Raw genomic sequence first — 14492 nt, 5'->3', positions numbered from 1 at the left:
AACAAAATGTCTTCTTTTAAATTACCAAAGAACTAAAACGTCTTCTTAGACCAAAGACCAAACTATGTTCTCAAAGGAGACCAAAAGTCTGTGTAGAAGACCAGACACCATTCTTATAGAAGATCACAAGGCCTTCTTATAGAATAATTCATATGGAGAATCAAAGGATTTTTTAGACAATCAAAGGTATTCTAGAAGAAAGACAAATATGCATATAGAAGACCAATAGGCCTCGGCATGGAAGACCAGTCTATGGATGCTACCCGTGATTTTATATGGTTTTGAGGCATGTGTACTTTTGTATCGGGGTTTGGAAGCAGTAACCATATAGTTCGTAAGCTTTTAACAATGTTATGTTTAAAATCTCTTCTAACTATCCATGAGTTTTTGCAAAAATTGAAGAGATTTATCACAAGGTTTTTTTACTTAAGTCTACTTTAGGTTCACCACCCTGATCGCCACAAAATTCTTTCGAGAGAATTGTCTTGTTGTGCTGTTTTCAGTGATATCCATACTGTTAGGAGATATAGGCCAGACGCAACTATGACGTAATATCTAGCATGCTGCCTTGCTTAAACAAATTCTTGAATTTGGGACCCTTCGCCAGCTCAGTTAACATTATCGGTGTAAAACTGACTTCATTTCGTTCTAAAACTTATCTGCAATTGGTAACGAATCACTTTCGACTCCTCTAGAGGTAAAAGACTCAGATTCCATTCGATGGCGGAAAATTTTGTAAAGGACGTTGGTGCCCTTAAACATTTGTAAAGTGTTCAAACCAACAAACGAAACTCTTGACATCCGTTCTTAGACTTACAGCACTACTCTATATTTTTTGATACAATTGTAATATTCTTCTTCAAATGGCTTTTATAAAAGACTTGCCAATTTGTTCTTATTACCTAATTAAAGAAACGCTTTAAAACTAATCGATTAAATTATTCAAATATGTACCAACTTACCTTCATCTAACAAACGTTCCACATGATTGAAGACATTGGGAAATGCTGCCAATTGTTTGCGATCCTTAAGTAATTGAGCCAAATAATCAGCAATACTTTGTGTTGTTTGTTGCTGTTGTTGTGGTGTCTGTTGTGTCACCTGTTGTTGTTGCTGCTGCTGTTGTTGTTGTTGCTGTTGAACTACAACTGGTTGATGTTGCAATGCTTGCTGTTGCAGCTGTTGCTGGACAGAATTGTTATTTTCACAGACACTCATGATGTAATAAATTTTGCTTTTTTTCTTGTTCTGCGTTCGTAAACAAAATAAACACCTTAACCTTATTGCTTTTTTTACTAGATGATGATCGTTAGACGATTGATTGATTGTTATATCCCTTTAAGGAAGATTTTGATTTGATGATGATTAGAATGCAAAGAGGAGGGGTAGGTAGGAAATGATGAACTTGTTTTGTTTGTTGTTTGTAGGAAAAAACAAATTATTGCACAAAATTACTGCTTGCTTTTTTGTTTGTTTCACTTTTAAGATAACTTGTTTATGGATTTTTATTTTCTAAAAAAAAAAGAAAAACACAAAAATTAGTTGGAGAATAGTTTTTTACTTCATTCAATTAAAATTTAATTCTATTTGCAATTTATAATTGTTTGTCATCGTTGTTGGCACCAACAAAATAAATGAACGAACGAAGAAACGGTCTTTGACTTAATGATTTTTTTGACACAAGACGAGAAGAAGTCGATAAAACTTTGTATTAAATTTGTATTTTTATTCTCTCAGTGATGCTGCTTTGAGAGTTTGTTCTCATCTGTGTGAGATGGGGAAAATAGGAAGAAGAAAGCAAACTAACAAAAACAACATCACCACCACCGCATGACACACCACCGTAGAAAATAACAAAAATACACAAAAACAAAACCAAGAGATTCTTCATGCATGATCAGGGATGCCAGATTTGCCGATTTATCGGCATTTTGCCGATTTTTAGTCCAAAAAAATAGAAATGCCGATTTGCCGATTTTTACCCCTAAAATGCCGATTTTTACTTAAGGCACATAAAATTTGCGTTTTTTATGAAAGTTGTGATTTGGTACAATGACAAAGACAACTATACATAAATCTATATTGTCTTAATGAGTAAGAGAGATAGATACATACCCAGCAAACCAAATGTCTGATGTCCGACAAGTCTGAACAATTTCGGAAGCAAAGTCGTTCAGATTTCGTTCCGATTTCTAAACGATTTTTCAGAGACGAAATAGTTCAGATTTTGTACCGATTTCGTTCCGATTTCGGAAAGAAATTTCTTTCCGACTTTCCCAAGGATTTTCTTCAGATTTCGTTACGAAATCGGACCGAAATCGATCCGATGTCGCTCCGACATTTCGTTCCGAAATTATGTCAACCACTTCATACAACTTTCGTTAAGATATCGTTACGATTTCGGATCAGATATCGGACGTATTGTCGGAATTTTGTTTCGATTTCGTTACGATGTCGGTACGATTGGTTTGCTGGGTAGATATAGATAAAATAGGTAAAATGTTTCAAAGTGAATCTACTGAAATACGTATTCTGTACATGGAAGTGGAAAGATTACTTAAACTTATTATGGGACATTATTATATGTGTTCTTTTACTATCTGATGAATTTGAAAACGCAAAATAAACCAATTTGGATGCATTAAAAATATTATTTTTATATTGAAAGTTAATACCAAGAAGCTCCCCTTTGGAATTCAATCATCACTTTTAACTTTAAGTTAACCGAAACGCTATAAATCTGTTCGGTAAATCCAAACTATAACAAAAGAAGACTTGTAATAATGGGGGTATGAGTAATTTCGTAAAGGATAGTTTGATTAATAATGATAACATTTTTTTAACAGATTATAAAAACAGTTTGAATTTCCTTGATTGCCAAAACGTACTTGGGTATATACGTCAAGGAAATTGTTCAAAAAACGAAATTGTCGAAAAGTGAGTTAGTGGAAATAATTAAAAACTGCACAAACTTTTACATTGAACTTTGTGATCAGATTTTGAAGCGGTTTGATTTTAAAAACAAATTGATGTGCCTAGCTTCCATAAATCCAAGTTTTATAATAAATGGCACAGAAGATTCATTTTTCGACATTATAAAGGAATACGAAAGCTTTATAAACATAAACGAAAAACAAGACGTGTACTCAGATATACACGAACTTTCAACTTTTGAATTTCCAAAATTTGTTTAAAGATAAAAAATTAGAGTTGCTAGAGTTTTGGAAAACAGTATGTGAATTAAGATGTGCAAATTCTGAACCATTATTCCATATTTTGTCCAAATTTATTAAACATATTTTAGTCTTGCCACATTCTTCAGCAAATGTGGAAAGAGTTTTTAGCCAAGTGAATTTGAATAACAACAAATGTCGAAATCGATTACTTAGGGACTCGATGGAAGAAATTCTCTTTACTAAAGACTACTTAAAATTAAATAAGTCCAACTGTTATGATGTTGTCATTAAAAATGATTTGTTTCGAAACTTTAATTCAAATATTTATTAAAGAAATTGAATTTAATTGTAAAGCAACATTTCAAAATTCCAATACAGAAACAATCACCTTATTAATTAACCTCTTAAGACAATATTTGTATAAGTTTTGTTTAGCTTGACTGAATTGAAAATACATATATTGATCTCACGTACTTATAAATATATACTACATATGGATATGGTAAAACCACTTATATTCATACATATTTTGAATTGTTGCCTTGTTTTATGGATTTTTAATTATTTATTGTACTTACAATGTTATGTTTTGTAAATTATGCTTTTAAATAAAGCGATAATTTGAACTGAAATAAATGTTTTTTAATTGGCCGATTTTTTGCCGATTTTGAAAATTTTTTGCCGATTTTGCCGATTTTGGCACCCGAAAAGTGCCGATTTTCGACCAAACTTATCTGGCATCCCTGTGCATGATGCATGTCGGATCAAAAAAAAAAAACACACACAACCTCCCAATATTATCAATGTTTTTCTTGGATGCTGCTTCTCGATTCCCAGCATTACTAGATTTAAGAAAAAAGGCCCTCTGAGAAATTAAAAAATTAGGAAAAACATTAAATAACACAAACAGAGAGTGAGAGTTAATGATGATATTGAAGGAGAACCATAAAAAGATTCTAAAAATATAAATTGATTTAATATCGAGAAAAAAGTAATAGAAAACAACAACAGCAAATAGTGTAAAATGATTAATCCAATTTTAAACAAAAATATACTTGAAGAAGTCAAGTGAACGAACGTGAGCCGATATGGAACAGGGATGGAAAATTCAGTACAATAGTACTTTTTTCAGTACCATTTCACTATAAAAAGTACCGAAGTACCCCCGCGGCCTATTCAGTACCATTTCCATACTCTAGTCTAGAAAAATTTTATTTGGAACTAAAAATGCAAAATTAAAGATTAAAATTACTAGAAATTTTATAAATGTGGATATATGGGAATATACCAAAATATGAACCTATGTTGATCATTTTCTTCGTGGAGCTCTTCCACCCTTTGAGAATCCGAAATATAAAGTTACAGTCACTACGGTAGACTAATCATTTAAAAGATTCACATCGAACGGTATCGAAGTACATTCCAATATGAGAATCTGCAATACCTCTTTTATGGGGGCTATATTAGTGCTGGAAAACTATCGACAGTCTAACTATCGTTTTGATTACTGACGAAAAACAAAGTTTACATTGGCGACCAAAACATTTTTTGGACTATCTGTCACGAATTATTTAAAAAGAAAATATTTTTTTCAGAGTTCAATATAAATAAGGGTTTACTACAGCGAACAAAACGATAGTCGGACTATAGATAGTTTGCCAGCTCCAGGCTATTTAAAACGAAAACAAAGTATCTAATTTCAGTAATTTAGATGGTATACTGAGGCTAAATCTTTTAAAGTACCGTTCTATTAGGGCTATATCAGAACGTTTACCCGCACTGACAAATTTCTGGGGGAGAGTTTTGTGGCCCCAACGAAGACTAAACACCAAATTTCAACCATTTCGGTATGATAATGTGACTCAAACCTTCAAAATACCGAAAATCGGGAGGTACCGTTGTATGGGAGCTATATCAAAACGTGAACCGATAGAGCCCAATTGCAATACCAAACTTCCTAGGAGAAATTAAAGCTTCTGTACCAAATAAAAAAGCTCCATATTAAATATTGAGAGCTGTATATGGAATTCAGCAGACGGACGGACCTGGTTATATTCTTTATAGGATCTCCCACGAATATTTCGATGTGTTACAAACAGAATGACAAAGTTAATTATACCCTCCAGTATGGTATAAAAAAAATATACCTTTTTGGAACATTCTTCAGATTTCATAGATTTAAGTCTTTGTTGTTGTTTTTTACTGAATAAAAATTTTTTATTTTTTTTTTCTTAAAAAAATAATAACAAGTACCTTTTCATTGAAAAAAGTACCATGTTAGTACTTTTTGAAATTTTCATTTTTCCATCCCTGATATGGAATTGTTGCATGCCTTCCTTCTGTAAGAAATAGAGATGATGGGAGAATAAATTATTTACTCACAGTGTGACTAACTTTGTGGAAAGAAAAAAATCGCTTAATTTTGGGTAAAGTCATTGGGAAAACGCTACTTTTGATATGTACATTCCTAACTAATCCCTGAATTTATATGGATGTAAATTTATGCCTGAATATTTAAATTGTTCATCAAAAATATAAAAAGATTGATTTTTTTGAATTGCTTGCGTTTTAGACCATGCTTTGAAATACAAAGGCAAAATTAAATTTTATACGCGTGGGACGACAGGTGACCAAAACCCCACAAAATTATGTGAAAATAATCGAGTGTTTCAATTTGTCAAACATTTTATGTGGCGTTTAAACAATCAGTGGCAATAAGGGGGGTAGTATTTAGTAAAAATTATGTTTCATTAAAAATCGACATCTGTAGTTCAGATTCTGCAATCACAGAATTATACGGGTATATTCTGAGACATACTTCACCTCTCACTTCACGCCTCAAGCATTTTGTTCACCCCATTTACTCCAATTTTTTGCGAATTTAATAGGGCTAAAATACATTAGGGTATTTAAAAAGAAGAGTACACACTATTCCGTCCATAAAATACTGGAAAAATAAGTGAAAATTGGGTGAACATAATGCTTGAAGCGTGAAGTGAGAGGTGAAGTGTGTCTCAGAACATACCCGATAAATTTTACGAAAATTCTCGGTATGTTAGCGACCTGATTAAAGGAAATCAAATTAGCGATGTGGTTGAAAGCACCGGTAATTTAAGTAAATATCAAACTTTTGATTGCTTGAGTGGAGTATTCCCCCATTGGCTCAACTTCATTTATTACCCTCTATTACAGAGAGTAATGTTTTTCAAAACGAACTGACAATGTTGCAAAATTTTGCTGATCGCTACCAATATCATGATTTCATCCCGGCGAAGGGAATTATCCATTGGCTTCTCAGTTTTTGAAATGATGCCTTTTTAGCGAAAAACCGAACTCTTTAAGTGTCTAGTATTCCCATATGAATGAGAATCACACTCACTTTTTGTCTTTTCCAAAGAAACACCAAAATCAAAATATTCTGCAACATGTCAGCACGTATCGACTAAGAATTCATCGAATTCTGTGAGTTGAAAAGGACATCACCACAGTTGCCTGTGAGGTTGTTGTTGGAAATTTGTTTTTAACAAAGTTCCCATGCGCGTGCCTCCGCTGTTTTTTGTTTGTTTTGTTTATTGTTGAAGATTCAATCTCATTTGATTGCTTGAGCGGTAAATATCAAACGATATGTTTGCTTCTCCCTACGGTCCATATCGAACAAACATTAGATTCCAAGTAGAGTTGTAGGTAACTTTAAGCGGAGTACACACGATCAGTTTTGACTGTCAGTTTTGCTCAAATAATCGCTTGCTTGCCAGTGTGGCCGTTCATTTTTGTCAGTCATCAGGCAACCACAAAATATTTTGATGTTGCTGGACATTTTGACAATTATCGCTCTTTCCGGAAAATCGACAGTCATAACTCATCGTGAGTACCCCGCTTTAAGTTCAAGGCTTTACTAGGCGTTTACACCAGACAATTTGTCTTCAAATAGAACTCTGATTAACTAACACATACATACATTTGTCGTCTATCCCCTAGCTGTCCATCATTTTTTCACAGACAGTCGGGTCTACAAATTTTTGACATTTTTGTAAAAATAAGGGAGATAATAATTGATATGTATTGAAAACAAAAGAACATGAACAAAAGCAAAATATGTGAACGGAAAACAAAAAGAAATCGACGATTTTCATTCATAACTTTGAAACTGTCTTTGCGATTTGGGGTTTTGACAACCAATACATGAACTCAACTGTCCTGTCATGTATAAACGCAGGGTAAGGCTCTCTGAATCCTAAGACAGTATACAATTCAAACTTAATTAATTAACTAGACGTTTACACCAGACAGTTTGTCTTCAAATACAACTCTGATTTACTAACACATACATACATTTGTCGTTTGTCCCCCAGCTGTCCATAATTTTTTCACAGACAGTAGGGAAGACAAATATTTGACATTTGTTGTAAAAATAAGTGGGATACCAATTGATATGTGTTGAAAACAAAAGAACCTGAACAAAAACAAAATATGTGAACGGAAAACAAAAAGAAATCGACGATTTTCATTCAAAAGTTTACAACTGTTTTTGCAGTTATCGGGACGCCTACGTCACACAGGCAAGTTGTGGGATTTTGACAATCAATACATGAAGTCAACTGTCCTGTCATTTGTAAACGCAGGGTAAGCGTACTCAGGACAGTTTTACATACGACCATGTATTGAGTTGTTTGTAGTGACTTGGAAAAATCACTTTGCGAAAAAATGGAATTTACTTGTGAACATTTTCGTCCGATAATTTTTCACAACTTCCGTCGTGAAAAATCATGGCAAGAGTGCATCGATCAAAAAAAAAAAATTGTATGTCGATAAAGGACCATTCTATGGCACTATGAAAAACTGGTTTAATGAATTCAATCGACACTAGCCGAAAAACGAAGTCCGTGAGGGTCATCCAAAAACGGCCGTTGTCCCAAAAAAAACAAGTCGTGTCTGAACGTATAATGCAATAGCGCCGTGCTATATACCGTGAGATAGAGACATCCTTGGGTATTTATTCCACCAACTAACATTTGATATTGCATGAGAACTTTGCAGCAAAAATTGGGTTTTTCTCGTTGGATCTCCTGTTGATCGGTACATGAAATTTCGAAAAAAAAAAAAAAAAATACGATTGCGGCGCTTCTAAAGACGTTTATAAGATGGATCCAGGTACCGAATCATGAAACTATGCGTATGAACCCGAAAAATAACAGCAATCGCCAGAATATGCTGTTAAAACGTTCAAAAACCCTGTTTCGGAGGTGTCTAATCAAGCCACTGTAAACAACCCAAGACATGGTCGTATGTAAAACTGAGTACTCTTAGGCCAAAAACTGTCAAACTTTCCAATAAAAATGTCAAATGACGCCTGGCGACACTGCATGTTGCCTAGGCCAGAAGGTTTTTTAGTGACCCTTGTAGAATAGAACTACTGAGGACATATCAATTTTCACCACCACTAGGTAGCTCGAAAAATCGTTTGGTATCAAATGGTGGCTTCGCCTTTAATTATAATTTTTTATTGGCCCTTCGAAAAGTTTATACGAAAAAATAGGGTTATTTTCTCACGAAGTATGGACTTGTGCCGTCGTAACAGAGCCCGCAAGAAGTTGTTGCGAAAAAATACAAAACAATCCGAACGAACTTTTAAAATTTACTTTTTCCAAATTTTGTGTGAGAGGTACACGAGGAATATATGATTTAGTCCATATATTCAAACCTGATCTATGCATGGAAGACAGATAGACATGGCTAAATCAACTCCGAATTGTCTGAAACAGATTTCTTCCAAACATACATTCTGAAAATTCATTTTTAGGGACTTTAAACGTTAAAGTAACATTTTGTAACCAACAACAAAAAAATAATATTGGTGGAGCTCCCATCTGCCAGGTATTTCAAAGATTTTTTTTTTTTTGATAATCTTTGAATAAAATCGACTATAATTGTGCAGAAGAAAATTTTTCCAGCAAAAAAAGATACTAAGCACCTATTCAACTGCCCTGCCAAGCCTACTCATCTGACGCCAGTGGATCTGTGGTTACATCCCATCGAAGTAGCCAACTTCCTGGAACTGGAGATAGACCCAGAGCCAGATGGAACAGGAGAACGAACATACAAACATAATAATAAAACACTGTTACAACAAAAACAACCAAAAAAAGAACCAACATTTAATTCAACATAATAAAGCTAAATTAAAAAAAAATAAAATCAAGAGGTTTATTTATGTGCGGAATATTCCAAATCGTGAACCTGTTACTGAACAAAGAGCACTATCAAAGGACCTCTCAAAGGTCTTCCAATGATGACAGACGACCTTTTAAAGGACCTCCAATGATGACAAAATTGCTTTTAATGGTCTTCTAAAGACGACCGAAGACACTTCAAAGAACAGATGACCTTTTAAAAGTCTTCTATAGACGACCGAAGACTCTTCAAAGAACAGAAGACCTTTTAAAAGTCTTCTATAGATGACCGAAGCCCTTTTAGACAACAGAATAACTTTCAAAGGACTTGTATAGATGACCGTTGGCTTTTTAATAGTTTTTTAATAATTAAAAAAACTAAAATCTGTAGCCACTGTTATATGTCTAGGTTCGATGAAATTTAGATAATCATCAGTTAAAACAAAGTCTGATTTATTATGCGCAGGAAATCTTTCTATTCGTATTAACTTATAACTTTGTTTTCTGGAAAAAAATCAAAAGATCTGCCGAAGGTACAATACCAAGAAAACTGAATTGGTTCTAGTTTAGAGAATTGTCTCCGATCTTTTAGAGATGGTCCATTTGATGCCGCTTTTAAAAAAAGAAGGGTGAGGGAACAGCAACAACGTTTTTGATATTTTAATTGATGCCTAGAAAATGGGAATCAATTGAAAAATCTAAAGATATACTTTGGGGTGCCTGAAAATCCCTCAGGATACCAACTCATTTTTAATATGTGGAGATGGCGAGAATTTGGAGCAAGATGAGTGTAGTGGCTGGACTTGACGTTTTTTGGGCTAAGCTTCAAGGCCTGATCGCCTTGGGGGACCTGATTACAACTAAATACAAATTGAGTTGCGGAAGTAGATTCTTCCGGAGATATGGTTATACAATGTTCCGTAAGTATCCTGAAAACTAGAACTTTTTAAAAGGTAATTTTCATCATGGAGCAGCTGTTAGACTCTGTCCAAAGTCTTTAAATCCAGACTTTGTCTTCTGGAAAAAAGTCAAATGTTAGGAACAAACTTCTTTTACCGACCCTTCGCAAAAAAATACAAAAATTTACTTTAAATCGCAAGTTTTCAAAAGTAGCCGGCCTTCGGTCGGGGATTTAAGACTTTCACCTATGGATAGGAGCGAATTTCGGCTACGCGAACAAACTTTTTTTTAATTCGTAAATTTTCCCCATGTACACAAAGGAATTTTCGGAACGGGGGCTATATCTCGGTAAGTATACGTATCCCCAACAAAAGAAATACATCGTTGGAATCGGCATGAAGACCACTATCTGTGGTAATTTTTTCATAATTTCCTGCGGTGGGTCGGTAAAGGAAAGATATGTCAAAAGTTCTGTCGAATCTACAATACCGGTCAACAACTTTTTAGAATCTTGTATTTACAAGCTTTAAAACGATACCAATGGTTGACTTTCAAAACAAAAAATAAATTACGGGGTATTTCTGGAAGTTTCAAAATTTCAGAATGATTTAAGTGATGTTCCTAAATTAGACATATTCCATCTTCAGCATGTTGCAACATCAACAACACTAAAGGAAAAAATCACTAAATTGGCATTACTCTTTGTTGGAAACTCTCATAAAAATTACATTTGCAAGATGAAAAGAGAATCATGTAAACGCAAAAAGAAAATAACACTAATTTTTAGTGACTAAAACAAAGAACTTTCTTATTAAAAAATGTTTCTTTTCTATGAAATTAAAATGAGTTGGATATTTTACTGTTACCAAATCAAGGACAAGTAACCCGCTTCAATAAAGATCCCAATAATATGAGTATTAACTCTCTACATTTCTTACTGGACATTGTTGTTATTCCGTTGTGCCTATTTTGGATTTGTAGCCCTCTTTCATTTCTTGCTTTTCTTCGAAGTGTGCGTTTTTAATATTCAAATTACGTTTACTACGAGACCCCAACAACAAACCCACCAAGAATAATAACAATAAAAAAATGTCATAAATTTCTCTCCTTCGAGTTATTTTGGAATGCATGAGATCAACAACAATGGATGGGATGGATTGTAGACATTGTTCGTCTTTCTGTGGCTGGCTGGCGGGATAGATGGTAGATATTTATTTTTAGACAACAAAATTCACTTTTTTTCTTAAACACCACAATTCCTTGGGTTTTATGGCTCATCCCAAATAGAATATTTCTTTCATTCGTTTTTTTTTTCTGTTACTCTCTATGCGGTGGGTGTGTGTGGAAATTCTTTTCGCTAGGGTTTTCTTCTTTCTTCTGCCTCTTCTTTTTTATTCCAAATTTAATACAAGTTTTTCATACATCTTCTTGTTGATTTTTATGTTCTTTTCACATAATTTTTCTTTATTTTTTATGTGTTTTTTCTGCGTTCGTTTATTTTTTTGCACATACTTGTTTCTTTCAAAGAGATTTGTTGTTGTTGCTCTTCTGGTTTCTATTTCACTTTTTTCTTCTATTTAACTTGTTTTTGTTTTTTTCTTTCTTTGCTTGCCTTTTTTGTAACACAAAAAAATATTCGATCGTGATTTGAGATTCAATTGTTGATTGAGTTGTGGAAGAAAGAATGTTGCTCTTTTTATTTTATTTCAATAATTTACTTTTACTCTTTATTTTTCATAGGGTAATTCTTTTGTTGTTGTTGCGTTTAATCGCAATTCATCCCAGAACGAAGATGATGAAGCTGATGGATGTGTTTTTTATTTTATACAAAAATAAATATTTTCTTTACTTTTCTTATATCTTTCTATTCTGAGTAGATGTTTGTTTTATTTCTTCTTTTTTTATTCAAACTATTTTTTTATTCACTTTAAAGCGCTGTTTAACCGACCGAGCGAGCTGCAAATAACCGAATAACATCGATGGCTTGTTAAACATAGGAAAAAAAGAAAAGCAAAAACAATATGCGATCATCGTTCACAATGCAGCACTGGCCAGGGTTGTATCGAAAGAGTAGTGAGTGTGGTGTGTGACACCTTTGAGAGTGAGAGGGCAGTTAGTGAAGAACGTAACATACGTAACGTTGTGGTTTGTACATAAAATGTATTTTTTGTACCTATGTATATTTTTGTTAATTTCTTGAAAATATTAAAAACCTGCTACTAATAAATTAAAGTTGTTTTAACAAAATTAAGCCTGACTATTTTGAAAAAAAGGTATAAAGGTGTCATAAAACAACAAAGCACAGAAAAATAAAGATTTTTTTCAAATTGGAAGTTATGAGTATTTCTTTGCATATAGTTTTTATAGAATTCCACTTTTTAAGGCGCGAAATCGAAAACCTCATTTTGAAAAAGTGTGCGATTTCACTCAGAAATCCCCATATAAATAACTTCGAAGTAAAGGCAGTAAGTGCACAGTCATAATTAAAAATGTTGTGGATAATTGTATATAAAGTTGATATTAATTAGATTTGTGACCAATTTCAAGACAAGAAAGAAGTTTCAATTAGAATAAAACCATTTTTTATAAAGCACCCTCTAAAGAGTTGCTAGTTCCTATATTGCAAATATTAAAAAATATTGAAAATATTTGTATTGTAATATATTGCAATATTGTTTCTTTAATCTTGGGCGGAGCAACTATAATATTAAACAAAATGTTATAGACTCTTGGAACGCAAGTTGGCCGTTCCATTGATTTTGAACTAAATATTCCTTAAGTCATTTTTTCCAAATAAATTCATAAATCGGATATAACGCACGTAAGTACACGATATTAATTAAACATTCACAGCCTGTTTCTGTATGTCGAAAGAAGAATGTGTGCGAATGAAACACGCCCAAACTTTAGTTTTCGAAATAATTTTACCTTTGCTTTAGCTTCAAAACAAAAAACAAATTTGGAGTTTGGACGTGTTTCATTCGCACACATTCTTCTTTCGACATACAGAAACAGGCTATCAGTCCTTAATTTGATATGAAATTGATAATATTTAATAGTTTAGAAATACATACATACATATTTTTCTACAACCGTCCGACAAGGAACCAGGCAGACTTCTCTCATAACAATGAATTCATCCCTATTTACAATAACTCATTGATATTGTTACGGAATTAGGTTTATCTAATCTCCGTGTAGACGTTGTTTTATTCCCCGATACGATTCGTACCAAATAAAACAGGGTTCGTTTTAGATTACGTTTCTACAATGCTTTATTTACTTTATTACACTTATTCGGAACTGACTGTTATAGCTAAGTACACAGCTTTACTTTACTTCTTTACTAGTCGATGTTTACACTTCGGTATAAAATTCACAACTGCTCACTGTTTGGCCGGCATCTCATATTTATACCCAAAATCTCCTTGGTCTAGAATTATCCACAAAGTCTGGCAACATCTCGAATCTGTGCAACGAACACACAGACGCACATTCGCAATAAGCGAACAACCACATTCACATACATACATGGGTGAAATACGAGTGACGTAATTACAACAACAAACAAAATAAAGAAGTAACAAACTAAACAATAATTACATGATTGTTGCAAAACAAAACAAACGCACATCAATAAAAGGTGAAGTAACATCCAGAATAATGAAGAGAGTTCTACATGGTAGTTGTTGTTGCTTAAATAAAGTAACTGCGTAATAAAACTTTACGTTACAATTCAAATTTTTAAATTAACGGAAATTAAACTAAACTAACTTAAACCTATCAGTTACATTCGTAACAATATGACACGTACTTTTTATTGCGCAATCCACAAGGCAAACACGAGTGGTCTTAGGCAGCTAAGATCTGGACGTTGCACGCGTTTTAATTCGTACTGTGCCCGAACTGGCAGCATGATATCCTATACATGATTTACAATCACACGGCGAAGGGTTCTTTGATACCGGATTGACCCAGAAGACTACATCAGCATTTCGGACAGAGGCTGCCATCCCAGTGTACACATGGTTGTATTTGTATAGCATAATCCCGGCATGCCTGTTCCAGATTCTTTTGGTTCGTGCCGGAATGGAGGAAAACCCAGGACCAGTATGTCACATCCTCATTTACCACACTAAAACTTCGATGCCATGCAATAGATGCCGGGAGTGGATGCATATCAGGGGTTGCTGTGGACTCTATGTGCGTGAACACCACGAAAGGACTAAATAGCAAAAGACCACAT

At 33.7% G+C, this 14492-nt stretch overlaps 1 protein-coding gene across 19 annotated transcripts in view; it reads right to left on the bottom strand.

Moving 5' to 3' along the window:
- Positions 1-12295, bottom strand: part of how (protein held out wings) — a 201246-nt gene extending 188951 nt beyond the window's left edge. For 4 of the 19 annotated variants that reach the window (XR_012409197.1, XR_012409201.1, XM_073962054.1 and 1 more), the window contains exons 1-2: positions 1628-1767; positions 963-1512 (exon numbers count right to left, since the gene is read on the bottom strand). Coding sequence is in view for 10 of the 19 variants with exons in the window: in XM_073962054.1 (XP_073818155.1) it covers positions 963-1218 (256 nt within the window). In the remaining 9 variants the exon portion in view is untranslated. Of the gene's footprint in view, positions 1-962; positions 1513-1627; positions 1768-11758 lie in introns of those variants that run through there. The other 15 variants (XR_012409200.1, XM_073962056.1, XM_073962059.1 and 12 more) reach the window with 9 other exon arrangements.
- Positions 12296-14492: the final 2197 nt, after the last annotated feature.

This window comes from Musca autumnalis, unplaced genomic scaffold, assembly GCF_047663935.1.
Source record: "Musca autumnalis isolate F117 unplaced genomic scaffold, ASM4766393v1 scaffold_1, whole genome shotgun sequence".
In the NCBI taxonomy this organism is placed as follows: Eukaryota; Metazoa; Arthropoda; class Insecta; order Diptera; family Muscidae; genus Musca; species Musca autumnalis.
Note: the sequence above shows the minus strand (reverse complement) of the source record. Positions and strands in the feature narration are given on the sequence as shown.